General features: G+C 35.4%; 1 protein-coding gene across 1 annotated transcript in view; it reads right to left on the bottom strand.

The window, feature by feature from the left end:
• LOC111147662 (laminin subunit alpha 2) overlaps window positions 1-26,198 on the bottom strand; it is a 502,086-nt gene that overhangs the window by 388,973 nt on the left and 86,915 nt on the right. The window contains exons 4-7 of the mRNA XM_022503866.1: window positions 14,842-15,021; window positions 11,854-11,943; window positions 10,335-10,452; window positions 4,049-4,227 (exon numbers count right to left, since the gene is read on the bottom strand). Of these exons, the coding sequence (XP_022359574.1) occupies window positions 4,049-4,227; window positions 10,335-10,452; window positions 11,854-11,943; window positions 14,842-15,021 (567 nt within the window). The remainder of the gene's footprint in view (window positions 1-4,048; window positions 4,228-10,334; window positions 10,453-11,853; window positions 11,944-14,841; window positions 15,022-26,198) is intronic.

The raw sequence follows: 26,198 nt of genomic DNA, 5'->3' as shown, positions 1-26,198 counted from the left end.
AACAAATAAAGGTTCTGATAAGATTCCTCAGATTTATTACTCAATATAACTAATTTTAATGTTAAAATATCTTAATTAAACAAACCTAGACTGAAAATATGCTGTAATTACAACACTTGGTTTCTAGATGCAATAGCATAAGAAGAAAAAAAAAAAGCATTTGCCTAGGGTATACCTAAATACTGTGCACATGCTCTCTCTCTGTCTCTCTCTCCATATAAATAAATCTATTCACATAAATATATACACTTTCCCCAAAAAACATAGCCAGACATATGTGTATATCTATGCTTAATTTAGAAATGGAAACTTGTTTACTAATATAAATCAAAGTGTTATAACTAGAGTTATTTACATTTCTGATAGAATAGCAATCAACTAAATTCACAGATCAGTTTTAAAATCAACATTTTAAAGATACATTTATTCATTCCCCATTATGAAGTAAGAACTGTACAAAGCACAGATAGGTAATGCCTGGTGTCTGCTTTAAACAAGCATACAGGAATAACAAGCTTGGAAGACACAGATTAAGTAGAATATGCCAAGTGATAAAACAGACATATAAACAGAGCATTAGGGCACAATAACACAACACAATGAAGTCAACAATGTTTCACAGAAGTGACATTTAGACTGAAGCTTGAAGTATGAGTAACAGTTTCAGAGTAGGGATGGCAGAAGGACTCTCCCACTAGAAAAAAATAAAACAAAACACTAAGACATGAAAACAAAAAATGAAAAAAAAAAAAAACCCCTGTGGGTTAAAGAAAAAAAATTCTTTTAAATGAGATCTTGGCTGTAATAAAGATGATTTATGATTCCAATGATAAGCTTGGGTAAATCAAAGTCCCCTAATTCATTATCTCTCTTTGTGGTAATTGGGGAAACTTGCCAGATTGCTGACCAGGAAACTTTCTAACATGAGATCCTATAAATATATCAACTTTGCACATGATTTTTAAATTTATTAAAATAATTTTATTAAATATTTATTAAAATAACAATTAAAATAATTTAGATTACTCAAAATAAATAATGCATTATGTATATTTGATTTAACTATTAAGTATATGGATTTAGTAAGTAAATCTTAAATCAAATTTCAGAACAATAACTTTAAAAATATTATAGAGATGTTATTTATCTGAAAACCTCAATGCAAAAAATTTTTCTTTTTTTATCTTTAAAAATGAAATGGACTTTTGAGGCTCTTGGGAGGCACAGTCTGTTCAATGTCCAACTCTTGATTTCAGGTCAGGTCATGATCTCATCAGTCTTGTGTTGGCTCCATGCTCAGTGGGGAGTCTGCTTCTCTCACATTCCCTCTGCCCCTCCTGCTCAGGAGCTCTATCTTTCTCTCAAATAAATAAATAAAACTTAAAAAATAAATGAAATGGACTTCTACCCAAATATTTGGCACTTGAGTGATTTGAATTTTTAACATATAGTGTAGCATAATTATTTTTATAAGTATTAAAACACCATAATCTAGGCTCCAATTCACTTAATTTCTTGTAATAAAAATATGAAGTCTCCAGGTTTGATCATGGCAGTGTCTTGTATGGTCTAATTTACTCTCAGATAACAATTAGTAATTCTGGATAAAATATGAAAGTAAAATATTTAAGGGCCTGGAATATTAATCAAAAGCAGGCAGAACCTAGACAAATTTGAGTTTGAAAAAAAAATAAACTAGTTGAGATCTATGTTCAGAGATGGGGAGCACCAGAATCCGCATATCAACACCCTTCAAATGCTTAACTGATCCCTTAATATTACATCCGTTCAGTAGACTCCAAAGAATCCAGTGAAAAGTAACAGCTGGAAAGCTCAATGATGAAGTAGAGTTTTCCAGTCTGTATACCATAAAGTAAACAGAGATTGGAGTTGTCTACCAAGTTAGCCAAGATTAGACAACCACCTTGAGTTTACTGTTAATCTGTCCTACCACAGTGTAAAGCAAGCCTCTAAATAATCTAGCTTAAAGCCACTAGGACAAATAAAGGAACTTAGGTATGGGATATAACATCAATATTTGAAAATCTTGATAATAATAACATTAAACAATTTTAAAATTATTTTTTATAATAAATACACTGAGAACTAACAAAAGACATGCAAGATCTCTATACTAAAAACACTGCTATGAATATTTAAAGGACATATAAATAATAGGAGAGACATACTATGTTCATTAATTACAAGACTCAATATTAGTGTTAGTTCTCTCCATACTTGAATTTAGGTTCTATACAAGAGTCTCAACTAATATTTCTGTCATTGATTTGTACAGGAATATAAAGAGAAATTGTGACCCAAAACAATCTTCAAAAGGAAGACTAAAGTTAGTGTATTTATGTTTCTGAATTCAAGACTTACTCAAGGTAAACCAGTCAGGATACCATGCTATTAATCCAAGGATGGACAAACAAATCCATGGGACAGATCTAGGGTTCCAGAAACTGACCCACATGATCAAACCACATGATTTGCAACAAATGCCTCAAAACTATTTATTTATTTCTCAAGATTTTACTTATTTGAGAGAGCAAGCGAGCACAGGTGCCCTGCCTCAAAGCAATTTAAAGGAGAAAAAGAATATAAAATCTTTTAAAATAAACAAATAAATAAAAATAAAATCTTAAATAAATAAATAAATGACTAAGTAAATAAAATCTTAAAAAAAAAAAAGGCGGGGGGATGCCTGGGTGGCTCAGTGGGTTAAATGTCTGCCTTCAACTCAGATCATGATCCCAGGACCCTGGAATAGAGTCCTGCAGTGGTCTCTTAGCCCAATGAAAGCCTGCTTCTTCCCCTGCTTGTTCTATCTCAGAAAGAAAGAAAGAAGAAAAAAAGAGAGAAAGAAAGAAATGGAGAAGGAGAGAGAGAGAGGGAAGGAAGGAAGGAGGAAAAGAAAGAGAGAGAAAGGAAGAAAGAGGAAAACGAAGAACTTAAAAAATGGTTCTGGAACAACATTAACCATGTAGATCTCAATCACTGTTTCATACCACATCCAAAGATCTACTTGAGATGGGGCATAGATCTGAAAGCTAAAATTATAATGTTTCTGGAATTAAAAAAAAAATACTTTGGCTTGAAGGGAAAGTTCACAAGATATAGGAATAGACAATAAGCACTTAATAGGAAATTACACGCAAAATGGGATGAGCTGTAAGATTATAATAGATCTGTGGTAGCACCAAGCATTAATGGGAATGACTTAACGATTGCCAAATACCAACTTGCCACACATGCAATACCCACTAGAATTGCTAATAAAAAAGACAGTCCAATACCAAATATTAGAAATTATATGGAAGAACTGGAACTCACACATTTTTGGTGAATAGGTAAAATACTTTTACTAATTTGGCAAAATGTTGGCAGTTTCTTATAAAGTCATATAAGGATATATTAATATCCTATAAAACAAGTATTCTATCCCTAGATACTTATGCAAGCAAGGTAAATAACACTTGACCATAAACACGCTTACATAAAATATGTCTTTCTGTGGTCCTATTTTATTTAATATAAGCAGTGTTTTATAGGAGCTAGCCAGAAACTGAAAATGACACAAATACCTACCAACAGAATAGATTAAAAATTGCAGTACATTCATGCAAATGAATAATATACTCAGTACTATTTTTTAAAAAAAAAAGAACTACAGATGCAACCACTATGGATAACTCTTTAAATGTTATACTGAGTGAAAGAAGGAAAACAAAATTGTATTCATTTTATGATTTCATTTTCATGAAATTCACTAAGAGGCAAAACTAATTTAACGTTCTAAAAATCAGTTTGCCAAGGGGTGAGGATTGACAGGAATGGGGCACAACAGAACTTTCTAGAGAGATGGAAAAGTTTTATACCACATCCTCAAAGATTTATCCAGTTTCCATTCTGAAACATTCCTAGTCACCTCTCAGATTTGCAGTCAAACTGTTTAGAGAAGCTTTCAAAATTATTTTTCTATATAATACATTTCTGTATGAAAAGGCCAAAAATAACACTTTGTGAAAGAAAAAGTATACTTTACCCCTTTGGGTCTGAAGAAACCATCAATGCATGTCTCACAGTTTATACCAGCAGTGTTTTGAGTGCAGTTAATACACACACCCCCTCCAATGTACTTTCCAAGTATATTTAAACTCAGATTTCTTCTCGCAACATTTTCATCATAGTAGCATTCTTCAGCTTTCCCATGACAATTGCATGCTGCATTAGGGAAAATAAATTCATAAACATTAATTTCAGGTTTCAGATTTACTTAAAAATCATTTTCTGTTATATAGTATTTTTTATATTCTATGAGAAATTATGTTGCATTAGTGTATATATATGTATACATTACAAAAGTATCCAGAAGGTATTTGGGTTTATTGAATGTATTAATAAATTCATACTTTTTAATAGAACTTGAAATAATTAAAACCTATAAATTAAGCTGAATCAGATGAAATTACCAATATTTGACTGATTTTATCTTATAAAACTGAAATTCCTCATGGTTCAACCCGTAATTTCCTATTACAACAAATAAGAAATTATTGAACTATGGCACTGAATGATTAAAATCCAGGTAATGTGAAATGGGTAATTATTATATGTGAATCTCAGTGTTAGATCCGATGGGTAAAAAAGGACACTTACGACACATTTGCTTTTTTGCACTTCTGATAATAACTAAAACTTGGGATTTTTTTTTATATTCTACATTCTGTTGTAAGTGTTTTATATCTATTGCCATAGATTTTAATTCTCAAAATAGCTTTATCAGTTAGGGGCTCATATTAACCTCTTTTCATCTACCAGGGACGGAGACAGAAGTGAAGTAATTACAGAAAGTAACCAAATCAGTCTTGCCAACCTCACTCTGAATTCAGGCTCCTGAGTCTACAGGGCTAACACTGACAAATTCCTTCAAGTTCTATCTGATAAGAGAGATGAACTCTATCATAAGTGCCAAGGAACCAGGGCAAAATGAGAGCTGGTTTGCTTAGTGCCTGAGATCAGACTGTGCTGCACCAGTCGTAACTATCCAGTACTTAGTCATGTGATGTAGGGAACTTCTTAATTTCACTAAGGCTCCATTTCCGGAAACATGGAGCGGTCAATAGTAATTACCAGATTGGAATATTTAAAAGCATTAAGTGAGAAAATGCCTGTAGAATCATTAGCATAATGCCTTGTAAATAAGTTCTTAATTGATTTTTCCAGCACCCTTCCCCCTTGATCCTCCTTGTTTTCCAATCCCCTTCTCTTCTTCCTCCTTCTGTGTTTCATGTCTTATTATAGGTGTTCAGAGATGTGAAAAAATTATTCCCCCAGAAAGAATTGGGTAAGGCTTTAAAATAAATGGGTAAAATTTATTTTAGGATGGGTACTAGGGAAAAAGATATGCAGAATCTCCTTCCACAGATGTTGAGTTTCTCAGGTGTTCTTACATGACTTCCACATATGTGTGTGGAGGGGTGCATATGTGTATACAGATTTATGTGTGGGGCACACAGCTTAGTCTCCCCCACCCCACAAAGGGAAACATTTGTAAACTGTTCTGAACTATTCCCAAATTTTACTAACAGTAAAAAGTATAGCTCTTTCTCTATTAGCATGTTTCCTCTATGGCTACACAGGGTACTTCTTGAATGGGGTGTTTAATACCCTATTAATGGGTAATTATATTGTTTCCAGATTTCTCTTTTATAAGTAACACTGAGTAGGTAATAGGAGCCGAAGGAGGTCAGGGAGGATTGGGGGTTCTAATGTCATACTGATTCCCATTTGCCAGATGAGTGACTCTGAGAAGAAAATTTAACTACTGGTGTCTTTTTTTTTTTTTTTTAGATTTATATATTTATTTGACAGAGAAAGAGAGAGAGCACAAGCAGGGGGAGTGGCAGGCAAAGGGAGTGGGAGAAGTAGGCTCTCCCCTGAGTAGAGAGCCCAACGTGCAGAGTGCCCAACATGTGGCTCAATCCCAGACTCTGGGGTCATGACCTGAGCCAAAGGCAGACGCTTAACCCACTGAGCCACCCAGGTGCCCCACTTGGTGACATGTTTATGCTTCCGTTTTTTGGATGTTGTGAGAGTGCAAAACACCCAGTGGAATGGCTGGGACACAGGAAATAGTCCCGCTGGTATACAACCACATCTCTAGGCTAAATTCCTACAAGTGTAATTTCGAGTCGAATTTCAACTTCAATTAACTTGAAAAATTTCCCTCCAAAAATGTGATGTCAGATTACTTTCCCTCCAACAGATATGATAAAAATTCAACCACAGCCTCACCAACACTATGTATTATCAACCCTCTTCATTTGTTCCTGGACATAGTAAGCATTCAGGTATTTGTTAAGTGAATGAATTATAAGTTTTGCCAAATTGAAAAGAGTATTTTCATTGTTTTAATTGGTACTTCTTTTATTATGAGTGTGTGAATCTCTTTAGATAGTTTTGTCTTTTCTTTTCCCGTTTGAATCTTTGCTCATTTTTTTTAAAGATTTTTTAATTTATTTATTTGACACAGAGAGAGAGAAAGATCACAAATACACAGAGAGGCAGGCAGAGAGAGAGGGGGAAGCAGGCTCCCTGCTGAGCAGAGAGCCCGATGCGGGGCTCGATCCTAGGACCCTGAGATCATGACCCGAGCCGAAGGCAGAGGCTTTAACCCACTGAGCTACCCAGGCACCCCTGAATCTTTGCTCATTTTTAACCGGTTTATTGAATTCTCTCTCTCTCTTTTTTTTAATTCTTTCTTATTGCTATAGAAGACATCTTAATATAGTAAGAATACTATCTCCTTGTCTTGTTTGTAGCAAATACTTTCCCTGGTCTATTGACTTTGGTTTAGAATATAGGATTCTTGCTATACTGATGGAAAGTTTTCAAACTTTAGTCTAGGGAACCTATGTCATAAATATAAATCTCTAGGTTTTATACCTTTAGTACAATAACAAGAATTCTTACAAATCCTGTTGTAAAAATATATTGCAAGAAACAGACAAGATTTCTGCTTCCAGTGTAAGTAAAGGGAAATATAGAGGAATGCAAATTGATTCACACATTATTTAGATTTAGTATTTATAACCATGAGCTAAGTAGGTAAAACACGGATGCTTGGTGAGCCCTGCTTTTCACATTCCATGCCAGGGCCCTCTGCCTACAGCTCCCCCGGCTCTTTTAAAGGCACTGCACCTGCAAAGTTCCCTATGTATAGCCTCAGAGAACATGGATGGTTCCCAGTCACAAGGAGCAATTTTTCACTCTGCCATCAGCAGTTTGCTATTTCATAGAATAACTAAGACACGTGATAGAAATGGTCTTTAGTATAGGATTAGCAAGGGAAGAAATATTCTTTGCTTTTTAGAGATATATCCTGCCTTAAGTAAGCCAGATTGATGAAAATCCAAATTAAACTCAAATGAATTAGTAGGTAATTATTCATTTCATAGAAGGATTTGTCATGTTACAGAAGGGGTTTTCTACATCTTAAGGTGATTGGAACACAATTCAACTTGGAAAAGAAAATTTTCATATAAGCTTTTAGGAATGCATACATTGCCAAAAGCATGATATTTATGCAAGGTTCTATGGTTTGGGTTCTTGTGTCTAATTGTGGACAAAAAAGAAAAGCTTTTTTTTTTTTTTAATTGGGAAATACCACCTCCCATCTGTTCCATGAGAAAAGATGATTGTTTCATAATTCCACTATTTAAAAAATATATATATAGTAATTAGTGGTGATGTGCTTTTGTATTGCTTTACCCATCCCTGTTCCTCACAAATTTAAGCTAAACTTTTGTTTTCTTGTGTAAACACACATACACAAGTGGAGTGTACTAAAGGATTTTGCAGATCACTTTACAAAATTAGAACTGTGTGGGAGAATGTCAGGGGCAACAGGAAGAACCCTTGCCCTCAAATGCTACTCCCACTTGTGGTTGCTGATATTCTAGCAGAAGGAGAGAAATATAATTCAATTGAAAGAAGTCTGAGAACATGAGTGGCATTGAACTTAAGTTCACTCTTAGGAATGAATGTCTGCTTTCACTGGGAGCAGCTGTGGAGAACCTGAGGGATGGTCAGGAATGGGGTAGGGGATATGCAAAGAAAACAAAAGCTGGGACTCTGGGATGCCCCTTTTACCACAGTGTGGGGGGGGGGGGTGGCCCATTTCTACAAATATAACTCAGTAACCATGGGTGATTTCTAACAAAACATCTTCATAACCAGGCAGACACAAATCAAAAGGCAAAAAAAAAAAAAAAAAAAAAAGGGGGGAGCACCTGGGTGGCTCAGTTGGTTAAGTGCCATCTCTTGGTTTTGGCTCAGGTCATGATCTCAAGGTTGTGAGATGGAGCCCTGAATCAGGCTCAGTGCCCAGCACGAAGTCTCCTTGTAATTCTCTCCCTCCCTCTGCCCCTCCCCCTCTCTAAAATAAGTAAGTAAATCTTTTCTATAAAAGGTCAAAAAAGGTGAGTACAGAAAATGGAGGGACTCAAGACATTGATAGTATATTAGTATATGCAGAATCTTAAAAATTCAAAAAAAAATATTTTACGGTTGGGGGATTTTATGATGAATGTTTGCTATAATTCAATAGTTTTAAGAACCTACCATATCTGACACATGATACATGATAAAATTCTTTATAATTAAATATACAAAGTTGGTATTAGGTTAAAATGTCTACCAAGCCTGTTTGGGGGGTGATATATACTTATGAAAATAGAAAAAAAAATGTAGCTAGGACTCAATAAAATATTAATATTTGAATTCAACTGAATTGGGCATCGTGGTTATTTTGGATTTAGAGCTCAGCACAAATCTTTGTTTTTAGGTCTCATCTTGGCCTGAGCAGATCTCCAGAACGCAGGTGTCTCTAGCATCACTATCACCACGTTGGGCCAGTTGACAATTTTAGGCTACAAAGTCATCTGCTATACTTCTTGAGTATTTCTGTTCTGAAAAAACTGGACATAGGCAATTGTCTTCAAAAGTGCTAACATTCAAGTATGAATAAGTGTTTGTTGACATGTGTTTTCACAGCCAGTTGTTTTACTATTTTTCATCACTGGCTTTTTTTCTTGGTTGTCACCATCCCATAATCGCTACAGCCTAGTTTATGCTAATGATTATCACTGGTGTCATTTCTAATATTAGTATCTTATATTATTATTAATGAGAAACCATACATTTAAAATATTGTTACTATTAAAATAAATATTTTTCTATAAATTTGATTTTTTTTTGCCTTCTCTGTTACCTTTTACTCTCATATTCTTCCCAGCTAATGGGAAGACTTTAATAAGTATAATTTATAAGAATACTTTAGTAAGTATAACTAATGAATCAGAATGTTTTTGTTTTGTCTTTTAGGTAACGATATAGCTCTAGTTGGAAAGGTGTAATCTCTCCCCTCTGTTTCTTCCTCCATTAGATGATTGATATGCTAGAGCTGTTTACTAGGGAACGAGCTACAAAGGGAGAAGGCAGAATAATCTGGAGCTCTACTGATTTCAGAACCATTTTACAAACATATAAATGTATTAGAAAATTAGTCTCTATATAGTGTAGGTTTTGTTGTTTATTTGCATTTCTAGTGGAGTGTGTGTATGTGTGTACATAGTTGACCCTTAAACAACATGGGTTTTTGAGCTGTGTGGATCTACGTATACATAGACTTTTCTCAATAAATATATTGGAAAAATTTGGGGGGATTTTTGACCATTTAAAAAACTTACAAATGATCCATGTAGCCTAGGAATACAAAAATATGAAAAAGCTAGGTATTATGGTAAGAACACAGTATATTATACATTATATTATATATAAAATACATGTTAATTGACCTTATTGGTAAAGCTATTGAGCAACAGCAGACTATTAGTAATTATTAAGTTTCTGGAGAATCAGAAGTTATACCCAGATTTCTGACTGTGTATGGGGGGTTGTCATCCCTAACCTCCACATTATTCGAGGTCAACTGTGTGTGTGTGTATGTGTGTTCATATAATGCTATAGGCTTAAGATTTACTCCGATGACAGTAAGTATACTTTTGTAAAAAGTATGCTTTTATTATGCTTTTATCTATTTCTCATAATTCCCACACAGTGGTAAAGTCTAGGTATTTAGTAATATTTATCAAATTAAACAAAACAAAACTGAGTAAAACCGTAGGGTAAAAGAGCCTACCAGCTATTGCCTTGGATAAAATACATAAACTGGAAACATGCACTTACCTAACATCACCACATGTTTATATTACCTGTGTCCCAGAAAAGGAAGAACAACAGACGTTGTTGAATTCTAGGGATCATACCTTCACATTCTGTTTTAGTCAGAAAAGTCCCAGCTCGCCAAGGTTTCTGATGGAATCCTGGACAGCACTGATCACAGCTATCTCCACATGTATTATGCTCACACTCACAGCGGGATTTCTAGTCAAAAATTGGGGGAAAAGCATAATTTTAGTATTTTTGGAACCATTAAAAAAGGGCTTTCCCTAGAAGGTAGAAGGAAGAGAAGAGAGAACTTTTCAGAGCACAGGTGCCAAAATGTGAAACTCCTGTCCGTCTGGAAAGGAAGAAATACCAGCCTAAGGAGTGGATATATTCGGTCAACACCAGCCTGAGGAGGTCCAGACTAGTTCTGGAGTCACTGGACTCAGGTCTGGAAGACAGCCCAGGCCCAACTGAGGACCGTCTTGAAGACTGAACTCCCTTCTCTGATTCCTGAGATCTATAGCATTTCTGGTTTGGATGTGTCCACTTTAAGGCTAAGTACTGTTAGCATTCAAGGGTGTGGGAAGAAGAGAATAGATTCCTAGGCACTAAAGGCCACAGATCTAATAGAAATCTAATGTCCCAGGACTGAATCTCCTGCCTGTGTGTGCTCCGAGTAGAGTCTAGTGCATCGTGTGGAATGGGGCCTGCAAGGCTGCCTTGTGGGCTCTCACAGCTTGAGGAACACATGAGAGACAACACCCACAGCTTTCGGAAAGCTGCACCATAACCTGCCCCAAAGAATAGGCTAGGGCATTTGAACCTCCCCTAGGAAGTAAAGTTATGATGCCTTAGCCAGAAAGCCAGCTTTGAGAGAAATACCATTTGTATCCTGCTTTTAAAGGAAAAAAAAATCCGTACATAAGTAACTATGCTCACTGATCTTACTACTGAATATGTTTCTTCCCTATAATATACAATAGATGATTTTGTATTTTACCAGTTTATGACTGAGAAAAACAGATATCCATTCATCTTCTTTTTAGGTGGTGCTTATTTAATACGAGGGCATCAATGAAAAATTCAAACCCAAAGCATTCTAGCATTTTCCGACCCCATGGTTTCATCACTCTCTTGAAGATGCTCTTCAATTCCACGCCCTGTCGCCCAGGCCCTACTGCAGCCTCCTGTTCCACGGCCGTTCCTATTTACTTCCATGCGCAGTTTTCATTTGTTTGCATTAGTTTCTTTGATGAAAATTTTTTAAAAGAAATGGTCAGGTTGACTGATGGCAGACATTCTCTAAAGTTAAATTATACAGCAGGCTGTCCTTGCTAGAGAGCTTTCAAAATAGACCAGTTTGGGAGGCTTTTGGGTGGGGGGGGAACACACAACAACAAAAAAATCCCAACTAATCCGTTTTCTGATATTGTGGTGGCTGACTTCAAAGTCTATCATCCTAACTGCTGGCTCTATTTCACCCCGGCATGGCTTCCTGTTACACTGTCTAAGTGAGGATCTGACACCCATTCACAGCGTCCCTGTCAGCAAAGCGGCTCACGAAGCATTTGACAGTTGAGCGTTTCATCTTGCTAAGTATCCTATAAATATACATACATTTGTCACCGGATCAAGCGGACAAGCCCTGGCATGACCATAGCAGATGCACATCCCTCCGACCGAAATATCCTTCACAGAGTAGTAATACTGCAAAAAGCAATCCACAGAGAAATCCTGTTAAGATGACTGCAAGGTGTAAGTAACAAAAGGGAACATTCGCTTAAAAACATTACTTTCTGCTTTCATCCTTAGTTTGAAGCAGGAGGGAACAATGGAACAATGGAGGGCTCACAAAAGGTATCAAGTTAACTCCTCACCCTGTGATCAGAGCCCAGAGAAAGACCGCCTCTGATTTACATGTAGGGGGGCATTTGAGAAATTTCCTTCCCACAGACAGACGAAGTCTGTGCTGGAGTATTTATTATTGAGAGCAAGTTTTTATGGCGGGGTGGGGGTTGGTCAGGGCAATTACTCTTCATAAAAGTTGTTTTATGTACTTTTGTGAAAGAAAACTCCCTTTATTGCCATGATAGGAAGCTCAGTGTTCATTAATCATATGCGGACTGTCTTACATGATGGATTTGAAGAAACTCAACATATTTAGAGGAAATCATGCTCAAAACAAAACGTTTCTTAACTATATTAAGAGGAAATAAAATGTAATGAGCTGCAGGATTGATTTAACATAACATAAGGAGTAAACTACATGGGAGGGACACTTGCTATTTTTTTCATTATTATGTTAAAATTAGCCCATGTGATTACTTTCCTATTTGAAATTAACATAAGGTTATGTTTTTAATTATTTTAATCTACCCACCTATCTTCAAAGATAATTTATAATGATAGTAGTGGACTATATATGAATTTTAATTAATATACATATAACATTTTGTAATCATGAGAGTACATTATCTTATAGAATCCAAATAACCATTTCAGTGGTAAATAGTTCTATTATTCCAATTATTCACATTACAAAACCCAGCAAGAATAAGTAGGTGAATACAAATCTGAGTTCCCTAGCTACAAATTTCCTTTTTCCATTTACTTCTTTTTTTCCTATTTATTTTTGTTGTTTATATAGAGTATCTTTTATAATTTTTTTTATCACTTTTGTTTCTTGATATACTTAGACCTAGAAGTTGAAATGAAACTTGCCAGAAGTTTAGGTAATGTAAAAGTCTGCTTTTCACTAAATTCATCTCTTAATAATATAGATACGAATAGGGATATTTGGTCAGAAAGCTGATATAGTATTTTTGTAGATGCTTTTAAAACTGGGAAATTTTCTTTAAATATAAATGCCTAATGCTTCACTTTTGAGTCATGAAGAGCTGAAATTCAATATCCTATTTTTATATATTTAAATTTATATGTAGTGTTTACTGAACTTGAGTACTTTCAAAAAGCTTATTTATATGTTGCATTTTATTGCACTATTTTAAAGGCTCATATACAATGAAGTTATAAATAATAGATGTGCATCCCAACCCCCACTCTGCCTTCCGCAAAAGATGATAAAAGGAACATATTTATTTACATTGATTTTTTTCCTCCATTAGATATACTGTCGGAAAAGATTAAATTTCACTTCAAAATTACTCAGTCTTCCTCAGTGTATATTTTTAAGTCATGTCAGAATGATAATTAAAGGTGATTTTTTAAACATGTAAAGAATCTAAACATTGCAGTAAAATAATATTTCTGTGTAAGATTATTTACAATATGCTGAAATGTATGTAGTGCAAGGTAAAATTATTTCAGGTTTGGAAAATGTAGGGCACTAAAACATCCAACGTGTGTTGTATGGGGATAATCAAACTTTAAAAGTTATTTTTGGGATGATGGAGTGGTTAGGTGTGGGTAAGTTAAGTAATGAGAAGAAAATATACATAAGGGGTATTCATGAACTGTGAAAAGTGGTGCCCTTCGATATTCAGTCTGCTTGTTCAGCCATTTGTAAGTGGTGGAATAGTCAGACCTTTTAGAACTAAGTGCATCGTTCTAGAATTAAGTGCTTTGTCTCACAATCTCCATTTCTCTCTATAATCTGATTTCAGCTTTCACCTCTAGTCATAAAGTAGATATTCTCTTAGCATGGATTTGCTTTATGGATTTATAGCTGAATTATAACAATGTCTTAGTTGTACAGCAGCTTCTCAGGAATGGGACATAAACTAGGGATGTGGTGAGCACTAGGTAGGAAAAAAGACAATTATTACTTTAGTAACCTGGACTGATCACCTTTGTCATAATCCACAAATTCTAGGTTAACCCCGGAAAACAGCATTCTCTTAGCTCCTGTTTTCAAAGATCTATTAAAAGGGATGCCATCACCTTTCTTCCCCCTGATATCCTATTTATAAAAGACAATAAAATAGGGTACACGATCGGTTCCCCCCACAGTAGCACCTTTTAAAATTATGGGTTGTGATTCATTAATGAAACATAAAGTTAAATTATTTGATTGGGCAAAATAGTTCACAGAACAGCAATACTTACGTCACCTAGAAACTTGCTAGAATTACTGTTTTTCAATTCTGCCCTAGACCTACCAAGTCAGAATGTTCATTTCCACAATATCACCAGCTAATTCTATTCACATTAAAGTGTTAAGACATACTGAGATAGGTATGTGCATATGTGTGTACTGAGTTATGACAGAAAATACATTTCTTAGTGTGGACTGTGGTCAAAAATGTTTCAAAGTCATAGCACCTCCCGTAGTAACCCCCCAGTGCCAATTGTGATAGGAGTTCAGATCCCCTCAAGTGACATCAAAACTCAGTCATCAAAAATAAGATGATGAATTAGGTACTATCAATGCTCATTTTACAAATGAGGAAACTAAAGTTTAGAAGTGTTAAAAAGTTTGATAAATGCTCCATATCGAAAAAGGGGCAGAGGTTGGCTTTGAACAAAGGGAGGTTATGCTGAATAGGTGTCTGGTAACAGCCACGAATCACTGAAATGGACTTTTAAATGTTATTTAACAATTACCAATATCACTTACAGGCCACAGTAGGATTCATCATAACTTACTCTTCGGGTGACAATCGGGTCAATTTCTCTTGGGTCTTTGTGGGCAAACATCATCAAATCAGCATTCAAGGTCCGGATCCTCTGAAATCGCAGGCGAATGTAGCGAGCAGAGGTAAATTCTAACAGTTCAGGAGAGGGGTCATCAGCACTTGGTCTCCCATTGATCAAAGAGATGTGAATCTACACAATACGGGAAACAATTTAACAATTAAAGTTACCAAAAATGAAGTATCTGGCTTTTTCTGATTTGTCTTGGGAAAATAAAATTAAGCTTCATGTCTCTCAATTAGGCAGATGCTGGTTGATATTTACTCACTGGAATGTAGTAAAGTAATTGAGGAAGTTTATGGACTTTCTAATAGATGTATAAGCAAGTCATTTGTTTATATTTTAGGCATTCTCTATATACTGCAATTCCCTATATTCTTTTGTTCTAAGGCATTGCCTCTACTTGATTTTGCTAGGATTTCCATAAAATCTTAGGTTAATCTTTCTTTTTCTGAAAAATGTTATGCCCTAAAATTATTTAAGAATCTGGTATCTAGTAGGAAACCAGAAAACTTGGTTTTTGAATAAGTTACAAAATTTCAGATAATACAGGAAATCAAAGTACTTCTAAGGTTGAAAGTATCTAATTACACAGCCTTAAACATATAGAGCAAAAATTGACATATAGAAGAAAACTAGACAAATCCACAATCACAGTGAGAGATTTCAAAAGGTTGTTTTTTTGTTATTTGGTTTTCAGAAATTGATAGATTAAGAAGACAAAAAATTACCAAAGATTCAACATATTCTATGAAAAAATATACTCTATGAAAGTGCATTGAAACCTGAATTGAAAGGTAAATTTTTCAGGAGGATAATTTAGCACAATTAACACAGAAGAAATAAAAACTAATCATGTAAAAAATGGAGAAATTAGCAAAGAACTACCCTCTAGAGGTGCACAAAGCCCATATTCTCTCACAGTTATCTCATGAGAACAGAGAATTTCTGATGAGGGAAAGTTGATAAAACCAAAAGTACTTCTATTATAGATAAAGAAATTATTTTCCTAATACCTGAAGAGTTCCTATAAATCAACAACAACAAAAAAGACCAGCAACTAACACAAAAACACAGAAAATATAAAGGGACTACTCATTAGTGGCTGTTAAGCTTTCAATAAGATAGTGAACCTCATTCATAATAAGAGGACTGCTCATTTAAGTTTTTTTAAAGATTTTATTTGAGAGAGAGCAAGTGAGCATGAGTTGGGAGGTGGGCAGAGGGAGAGGGAGAAGCAGACTCCTCACTGAGCAGGAAGCCTGACTCAGGGCTCAATCCCAGGACTCTGGGTTCGTGACCTGAGTCGAAGGCAGACGCTTAACAACCAAGCCACCAGGAGCTCCACAACTGCTCATTTAAAATACAGTAATAAACTTTTTTCATTTTTTAATGCTGTCAAAACCTCAAAATACTTGTAATAGTCCCTTATGGCAAGACTTAGGAGATCCAGGCATTCTCAGACACTCACAGGTATGAGTGGCACAAACCATAAGGAAGTGAACTCAGCAAAGCTATCAACATTACAAATGCCTAGAATTTTGACCTAGAAATTCTACTTCTGGGAAATATCCTACATATATTATATATATTCTGATGGGATTTTTTGGTAATAGCAAAAGACTAGAAACAATCTAATATCTGTCAATAATGCATGACTGATTAAGTTATACATCTATATAATGAATTATGTGCATGATAAAAAGGAATGAGGAAACTCTTGATACACTCAAAGGAAGAAGTATAGTATTTTTACTTTTTCTCTCCTTGGTAAATGAAGTACTCCCTATGTGATAAATCAAAATGGTTCAAAAAAACTTGAAACTGGCAGGTTTTAGGCAGAAAACATATACACGGAGAGAGAGAGAGAGAGAGATACACACACGCACACACACAGCCAAACACACACACTTACAGGAGGCTAAAGAGACAGGAATACAAGAGAAGAATGTGTGCTAAGCTGAGGGCTGTCCCAGAACATGACAGTCTGTACCTACACTGAACAACTGTGACTTGAGGTCACCCAATGGAATGCTCATCTACTTTTTCAAGACGATAAATCATGTGTGTTAATTATGTTTTTTGACAGGAGAGGCAATGATATGTGTTTCCATTCCTAACATCCTGCATTTAGATAATCCCTGAGAGATTTTACAAACTGACTGCCAATAAACTACCGAATCACTAGAAAAATAAATATAGCAAACTCTGAGATGAGAAACTAATTCTGATGCCACAAAGAATAAATTCAAAATGGTTCAGGATAAAAATATGAAATGTCCCAGCTAACTGAGTCTACCTTGGATATTTAGTAGAGAATAACTTCACTTAACACATTTGAGAATGATAGAAAGCAAAGTATTCTAAAACACTGAATCTCACTGTACCAAATACCCTCCCTCTAATGTAGGAAATTCTAGAAGACTTAAGTAGGTCTTGCATATTCCACAGTTCTGGTATCTAGCAGGTGAGCCAGAAATATGTTTAAAATTAAGTTGTCTCTATGACTTAAGAATGTATCCATTAAATGCAAAGATAGAACAAATAGATGGATGAAGCAATTAAAATGAGTTCCCTTTAGAGATTCTGGCATCCAGGAAACCACCCATGCCCTTGAATTCATGCTTACTTTTGTATCTTATCAAGCTCTCCCTTCATTGCTTCTGAAAGTGCTATTTGAAAGAAAGGAAAACATCACCACATGTCAGGATTCGTGTTTCTGAAAATTATTAAGGTTTATTTGGTGTAGATGCTGTGGGAGCCATATCTGTACTGCCCATGGAATCAGTAAGTTCCTCACTTAAACATACAGGAACTTTAAAAATTATGCACGTGTTCTCATTTAGGTTCATAAACCCTATGATAGTGACATAAAGGATTCGGCAAAAGAACACTTCTCCTCACAGCTTTGGTATTTTCATCAATTTCTTCTGCCAAGAGATCTTGTGAGTAGAGTTAGTCCCAAGCTGTTTCTGGAATATAAAACCAGCTGTTTGGCCATGTTGTGTGCAGCTTTCTTCCGTCATTTTTCCCACTCTCTTTCAAAATAAATCCTAATATTAGATAGGTTATGTCCACTGGCACTTTGCTGTGTAATTCCAAGTCCACTGGACAGCTTCACACACTTCCTGATCTCCTGGGGGAGGGTAACAACTGGAGGGTGTCTGTCTTCAAAAAGATGAAAAGTGTCTGTCCTTAAGACCACCGCTGCCTTGCTGAGAGGCCGTGGGAAGTCTGTGGTGGTGTGGTGTCTTCTGAAATGATTTCCATTACAGACATGTTAGAGAGTATATGTTCATGCTGTCAAAGGAATTCATTCCAGCTGAAAATATCAGCCTGATTAACAGCTGGCTTTTTAGATTTTAAAATTATACTCTTCTTTGAAATTAGTTTTCAGAGATAAATAAAAAGAAAGTAAAAACTCATGAGAAATATCTTTTTTTATAACCAAATGTCTAAATCAATATTATACTCTACCCATTTAAATGATTCTGTTTTTATTAGTTGTAAGCATACTATTTAAATCACATCTCCTTCGCAGATGGATCAGATCTCTGTGCCTCTATGGTGCTTTTATTTTCATGATTAGAATACAACTTAAAAATAGTTTTCACAGCAAATAATCAATTTTCTAGTATGGATAATTGTACCTTCTTATTATGTTTCTCTATTTATATTATTGCATCTGCTTTAGATTTAGATCTGCCCTTCAACAGACGTATGGATACACAATGGAATATTACTCAGCCATCAGAAAGGATGAATACCCAATTTTTGCATCAACTTGGATGGGACTAGATGAGATTATGCTGAGTGAGATAAGTCAAACAGAGAAAGTCAAATATCATATGGTTTCACTTATTTGTGGAGCATAAGGAATAGCATGGAGGACATTAGAAGAGGGGAAACATGAAGGGGGAATCAGAGTGGGAGACGAACCATGAGAGACTATAGACTCCAGGAAATAAATGGAGAATTTTAGAAGAGAAGGGGGTGGGGGGAATGGGTGAGCCTGGTGACGAGTATTAAGGAGGGCACAGATTGCTTGGAGCACTTGTGTTATATGTAAAAATTGAATCACGGAACACTACATCAAAAACTAGTGATATACAGTATGGTGACTAACATTACACAATAAAAAATAAATAAATTAAATAAATTAAATTAAAAAAAAGCAAAGTATCTTGCTGCAGAATTCTCAATCATCCTATATAATTGTTCAAAAAACTAATAAAAGAAAAAACCTCCAGAATTTAAAAAAAAGTGTGTGTGTGTATATATATATATATATATATAAAATGTTTCAGAGATGGAGAGTAAGATTTTAGTAACTTGGAAAAGGGAGCCTAATCACTTTTATCTTATCCAGTGAGGAAAAAAAAAAAGCATATATTTGGAGAAAGGGGGTGAACTTTAGGAAAAGGAAATAGTGCAATAATTCGTCGCTGTGTTTCCAGTGCAGAGCAAAGGCTCTGGTTCTGGCTCTGGGTGGTCAACAGAAACCCCCAAGTGATCGATTTTCAGTCCTCACCATACTTGATCTGTTTGTAGCATTTAAAACAATGGGTTACTCCCATGATTTCCAGGACACCATGCTGTCCTGATCTTGCTATCCCTCCGGCTACCTTTTTCACTCTCCCTCACTGCTTACTACCTCCCTCCTTTCCTCTCTGACTTTCTAATATTGGAGCTTCACAGTATCGAGTTTTTGGCCTTTTTTTCTTGTCCTACCCACACTTACTCACTTAGTGATCCCATCAAAGCTCACCAATGTAAATACCATCTATAACTGTTTATGATTAATGAAAGTAAAACACACCCATGGCAAAAATACATACATACATACGTACCATCTATACTGATGTCTCCCACACCTGTATCTCCTGGCCTAACCTCTCCTCTAAAGGTCAGGATGGCAGAATCCAGTATACTGATGTGGTTGCCAAATAGGTATCTCAAACTGAGTTCATCAATTATTAAAAATTATTAAAATTATTAAAAATCTTCATCCCCACAATCTTCCTAACCTCACTGAATGTAAGAAACAGGGCAGAGGATCATAGGGAAAAGGAGAGAAAACTGAATGGGAAGTCTTCAGAGAGAGAGATAAACCATACGAGACTCAACTATAGGAAAACCATCTGAGGGCTGCTGGAGGGAAGATGAGTGGGGGGATGGGTCATTGCATGATGGGCAATAAGAAGGCACGTGATGGGATGAGCACTGGGTGTTACATACAACTGATGAGTTACTGAATTCTATATCTGAACTAATGATGTACTGTACGTTGGCTAATTGAAATTAAATTAAAAAGAAAAGATAAGGAATAGCACAGAGGATCATAGGGGAAGGGAAGGAAAACTGAATGGGAAGAAATCAGAGAGGGAGACAAACCATGAGAGACTCTGGACTCTGGGGAAAAAAATGAGGGTTGCGGAAAGGGAGGTGGTGGGGGTACAGGGAAACTGGATGATGGGCATTAAGGAGGGAATGTGATGTGATGAGCCCTGGGTGTTATATGCAACTAATGTATCACTGAGCTCTACACCAAAAACTGATGATGTACTTACTGTATGTTGGCTAATTTAATTTAAATTAAAAGAAAAGAAAAGAAAAAATTTCATCCTTTCACCTACTCAGGACTCCAAGTTGCAGTCCTGCTTGACTGCTTTTGTTTTCTGTCTTTAGGCAACCAATTTGTCTAAATCCTCTTGGCTTTACCCTCAAAATATATCCAGCATCCAAACGCTTCTTACCACCTTCCCTAAAACCATATTGGAATAAACATTCATCACCTTCCCCCATCCCTGCCGCCCCAGGCACCATGATAACTTCCCAGCAGTTTTCCCTGCCACCACTCTTATTTCTGTACAGTGTATTTGCAACCATTGCCGCTGAGGTTTGTTTTTTTTTTAAGTCTTTAGTAAATGTTTCCATTGACTTATTCCCTGTATTGTCTAAAAACAAAAATCACAAGTTTAATATTAATGATGTAAAATACTGTGCACCAGAGCCAGCTCGCACTATGCTGCAAAGTTGGTCTGTATTCTCTTCACTGCTGTTTGCCAGATGATCTCTAGCAATTTCGGCAGAGTTTCCTCTTCAACAGATCACATGCTAGAAGCAAAAGCTGGCCAGCAACTAACTGCAAATACTGTGAACCACCGCAAAAGAGGTCCATTCCCAACTCGAGCCCCATGCCATAATCACATTCATCATTAGCAGACTGCTCAAAAGTCATCATTTCCTGAACGGGAGCAAAAGCTTTCAGTGACGCCTCTTCACTTGGTGCCCCAACAACTGTCTTGCAGATTCTTGAGGTCAGCATCCGTTTCAGGTAGCTCTCTGAAAACGCCTCTGAAAATATAATTCTGCTCACATCATTCTTTTCCTTAAAACTTTCTGATGCCTTTCTATTTCATGACCAATAAAAGCCAAAATTTTTGCAATGAACTACGAGATCCTAAATTACCTCGATGCCATTTCCACCCTGAAACACTGCCAAAGAAAACATTAACTTCAAGAGCTCTTTTCCTACTGTTTCTCTATTCACATTGCTCTGGCCAGACAGCCATCTTGCCTAGAACATTCTAGACAGGATTTTCTCTCAAGGGGTTCGTTCACTTGCCTGGAATGTTCTCTTCCACAATACTGCAACGCTTGGTTTCTCATCTCTTTCCAACCTTGCTTCAATGAGGTCTTCTTGGGGGGTCTTTCAGTGACTATCTAATTACAGTGCAAACTTCTTCCTGGTGTGTACTATTCCTCCTACCTGCTTCAATGTTCTCCTTAGTACTTTTCTTCTAACACACCATGATTATGCTTTGCCTATTTATCATAATGATTATTTCTCTCCACTCTTTGGATCATAAATCCCAAGAATTCAGGAATCTTGTTAATTGATATAATCCCCAGCATATAGGAGAATATCTAGCAAAAACTAAGTGGTAAGTAAAAATTTCTGAATTCATGAAACTTACATAAATCCTAAATATTTAGCAAATTCAACTAGCTTTCTACCTAAAAAGCAATTTCATAAAACAGATTTTTCTCACACCAGATGAATAAATCTTTGAGTACACTATTTCCACAAAATGAAATTAAAGTCAGTAATCCTTTGTATCATGCTCTGCCCAAGCAATTTGAGCTAAGTTGAGAAAATTAGGAAATTAACTGCTTTGATCCATGATTTCCTTATACCTAAGTCTACTACATTTTTTAATATTAGTTAAACATTAGTTAACTCTATTCTCTATTACACCAAAATTTCATTTTGACAGATTATTCTCAGCTGAGGAAAATATGTAAGTGCTTTTTCCAACTCATAAGACAACGTATTTAAACTTAAGATCTACTCAACTCAATGTTGTCAGCCGGAGCAAGGTCGACCTTATCCACTGGTTTGTGCAAATTGTATTTGGCTATCTCAGTGTCCAACTTATAAAGCTGATGTACTATTATTTACAAAGAGTACACGAAAAACAATAAACTATATTAAAATCATAAATTCCTTGAACTCCACAGACATGCAGTAACAATAAGAATTCAAAATTACACAGTTCCTTGTTTCTAGTAGAAACTTTTTTTTACTAAACTGTATAATCATCTTTATAAATTGTTTGGTTTTATTATACAGTACTGAATAGATACTAAAAATACACTTCCTTATCTTTAAGTTTTTACTTAAACTCTAGTTAGTTGACATATGATAAAATTGATTCCAGGTATAGAATTTAATGATTCATCACTTACATATAACCTTCCTTACCTTATCAAAAAGTTTCACTGCAATTTTTTAAAGCCTTTTCAAATCAATGCATTATTTTTAAAGTCTTAAAAATATGAAAATATATGAATATATGAAAATTAAAGCCTAGGTAATAAAAATACTTTAGATAGATAATTATGAGGCATAATACGTCATTTATAATACAAGTTAATAAAATATTCAAACATTTCAGACTAGAGACTTTCCTATCAAGAATCTTTAGAGACTTAATGAGGAAATGGGGCATTATGGAAGCAATGTTTTTCCAGTCCATTTTTTTCTAGTTCTATCAGACACAGTTTATTGAAGTCCTCTTTCCAGTTTCCTTTACCCCATATTTTGTTATTTGCTCCAACTAAGAGCTGGCACTTTTATGATTATTTTTATTAATTCAAACACTGCTCATTTGTGCATCCAGAAAATGAAGTACTTTGAAGGCTTATAACATATGCTTACAAAGCTTTATCTCTGGTCCGCCTCTTCATACTTCAATATTTCTCATTCATTTACTTAGTCATTTATTTGAAAATACTTATTGGCTACTTACTAAATACCAAATCACTGAGTCATTTTCACTTCGCCTTCTGTGACATGCCCTATCTCATCTCTGGGCTCCTTTTTCAAGCTCCTTTTCTGTCTCCTCATTGCTCCCTGTTTACACAGATAGAACTTTACACACCTTTCAGGTCTCAGCTGAAGACTTTCCACCAACACCTCCATGTCCTGTCTAGGAGCCACTCCTGTGGGTTCTCTGAGCTCCCGGGACTCTCCCCTATTATCGCTGCCTTTTTACTTGTTTGTGTCTACTACTATACTGTAAGTAAAATGAGAATGGGAACTCTGTCTTATTTCCAATGTAGTCTCGGTCTTGAACATAGTGAGTAGTACACAGTAGATTCTCAATAATTACTTACTGAATGAATAAATCAGTAACAGAGCCCAAATATTAGAGACTATGATAGAACTTGAAATGAGTTAACTCCTCAAAAAGTCACAAACTGTGTGTTGTGTATGTCATTTAAATATTGATTTTGGATGTGTTTTACCTATATTTTAAGATCCATTTATTGTATATACATCAAGAATTCTAGTGTGAATTTTGCTTACCATAACTGAATAAATCTCACTAGAGCTGCAATAGTCCAAGTACCTAAAAAGACATATGAGTGTCTCTGTAGCCCTAATATTTGGATAAGTCAATGGACAATTATTTAAGATACTAGTAGAGCCATCGCTGAAGAGAAAAATAATAGGATATACTTGTAAAAAGATGTGCATCCCTTCAGGTATCTCAATATTTTTACTTAAAAGAACTGCAAAGACTTTTTCCATGCATAGTACAATGCAGTGAGTGAGTTTGGAAGATCCTTAATAAGTAGCCCATACCATTAGAAGTTTCACGTTTTACAAACCTAAGCAAAACAACAACTCTCCATGGTTGATGACCACTGAGCTACTTGAAAAGTAATATTCTAATATATAAAATGTCAAGGACTGTGTGTGACTTTAACTTCCTTAACTAACCTATTTCAATACAGGGAAATGTCAGCTTAATGAACCATTTAACAAATATGACTGTATCATTGACTATTCTACCCTTGACTTAATCTTAACCGGTCTTTTACTCTCCTGTAAGACAGTATTTTGCTTTTGACACCTACTTGCTTCTAAATGCCCCTAAAACGTAGACTGTTTTTGTTTCTTTTCTTTTTTTTTTTTTCCTTCTCCTTCTTAGAATTACATTTCTTGCATTTGTCATTTCTGGATAAAAGCTTTCATAATTCCATGACATTTAAACAGATTCTTCACTATTAAAACAATAGTTATGAATAAGTTATAGCATAATAATAAAATCAGTTCTCTCCAAAGAGTATTTGTCCTGTTTTTATTTTTTTCTCTCCTTGTGAAACTAGTTAAAATATTTTACTCCAAAGGTTTGCATAGCTTCTCTCCTGGTTTCTCCCTCTCATCTCTCTCTCTCTCTCATGTTGTATCAGTTACTTATCCTTTCTACCCCTAGCACATCTTATGTGGTAGCACCATCTGACTCCTACAGACATAGAAGGGTAAAGTTTCTTAGAAAAATAAAAAATTGAAGCAAAGTCGCTGCTTTAGGAGTTTCAATTTTCTCAAAGTCTCAAAACTGGTGTGGTCCTTTTTTAAAAAAAAGTTTCTAGTGGTCTTCTTGCTTTGTACAACTCAAAGCAATCCAGCAAAACATTTATCTCTAATCCACTTTCTCAAAATGAGCTTAAGTTACCTTCATCTGAAACATGCTCAGATGGGTGAACTATAATCCATCATAACTGAATGAAAGATCCTGATACCATTCCATCACTGGTCATGATGTATAAAAGGAATAATGACAACTAAGTCACCAAAATTTTCAGAGAGAAAACTATTACTAAATATAAATATAACTCCCCCCACCCTTTTTTGTTTGCCCTGAAAGAACCTTGACATGCAGGTGCTCATTGTACATCTATTTTAAAAATTTATAATTCTTTTCAAATAATAATTTTTAAAACTACTCCAAGTTAAAAAAATTTTATTACTTGTGTTTTTCTTTTTCTAGTTAAAATAGTTAATATTTGCAAGGATAAAAGAAGAACTGTCAAAATAGGTTTTCTCAATCTCTTTTGAAAGCTTCTCATTTAAATTTTATCAAAGGCACATGCCATTACTAAATCTTTGTGCTGTCAAACAGAGACTATATAGGGACACACACATCATCTGAAATTCATAGCCAGGAAAGAATCTAAGAGGAGTCACTTCAGAGCAGGCCATGAGGGAAAGTCACCAGAAGGAAAGTTCTCTAACTTTCCTCTAACATTTGCTTTGCTCTAAATTTTGTTTGGGGTGTGGCTCAACCTGAGAGAGACTAAGAGAATAGTTTCATTAGTCATCTGTTCCAAGTTCATAGCTATTTCAGAAATGTCTTTGCAATATATAGTACCTTGCACACAAAAATAATAGTTATTACTGTGTCTTACTGAATACAGACACTCTTGCCTGTGATCTGTGTATACCAACTCATAGAGTAGTAAGTCACTTAAAGCTTGCAACAGCTATTTTTGAAGTTGATGTTATTATTATCTCTTTAAGAAGAGAAAACAGATATGAACCTTCTAATGAGTAGGGCTAAGTTCATATAGCTAGGGTTTGTTCCAGTTCTAGTCTAACACTGTTGGTGGAACTCCTCAGCTCAAACATGGCACAGAGTAGGGGCTGCGTGAGCACTTGTTGAAGAAATAACAGCCAGTCATTGAACCACTATTTGCAGACTCCTAGCAACAAGACGCTCACCACTGCAGACAGAACTTTTCCATGCACCTCCCTCCATTCTCTTATTTTCTTTTTCTTCCATTCTGGTCCTATCTGTGACTGACACAAGGATTCTAATTCTATTTTCTCTTTTTTGTCCTCCTGGTCCTCTGGAATTATCTCTACTGTTTGATTTCCCCAGCTCTTGGCTTTTCTTTATAAATTTGGATCAAATTTATCCTAGTAGTTTTATCCACTCTGGACTTTCTGAGGTAGA

The sequence above is a fragment of the Enhydra lutris genome, unplaced genomic scaffold, assembly GCF_002288905.1.
Source record: "Enhydra lutris kenyoni isolate GAN:26980312 unplaced genomic scaffold, ASM228890v2 scaffoldscaffold17, whole genome shotgun sequence".
Classification (NCBI taxonomy): Eukaryota; Metazoa; Chordata; class Mammalia; order Carnivora; family Mustelidae; genus Enhydra; species Enhydra lutris.
Note: the sequence above shows the minus strand (reverse complement) of the source record. Positions and strands in the feature narration are given on the sequence as shown.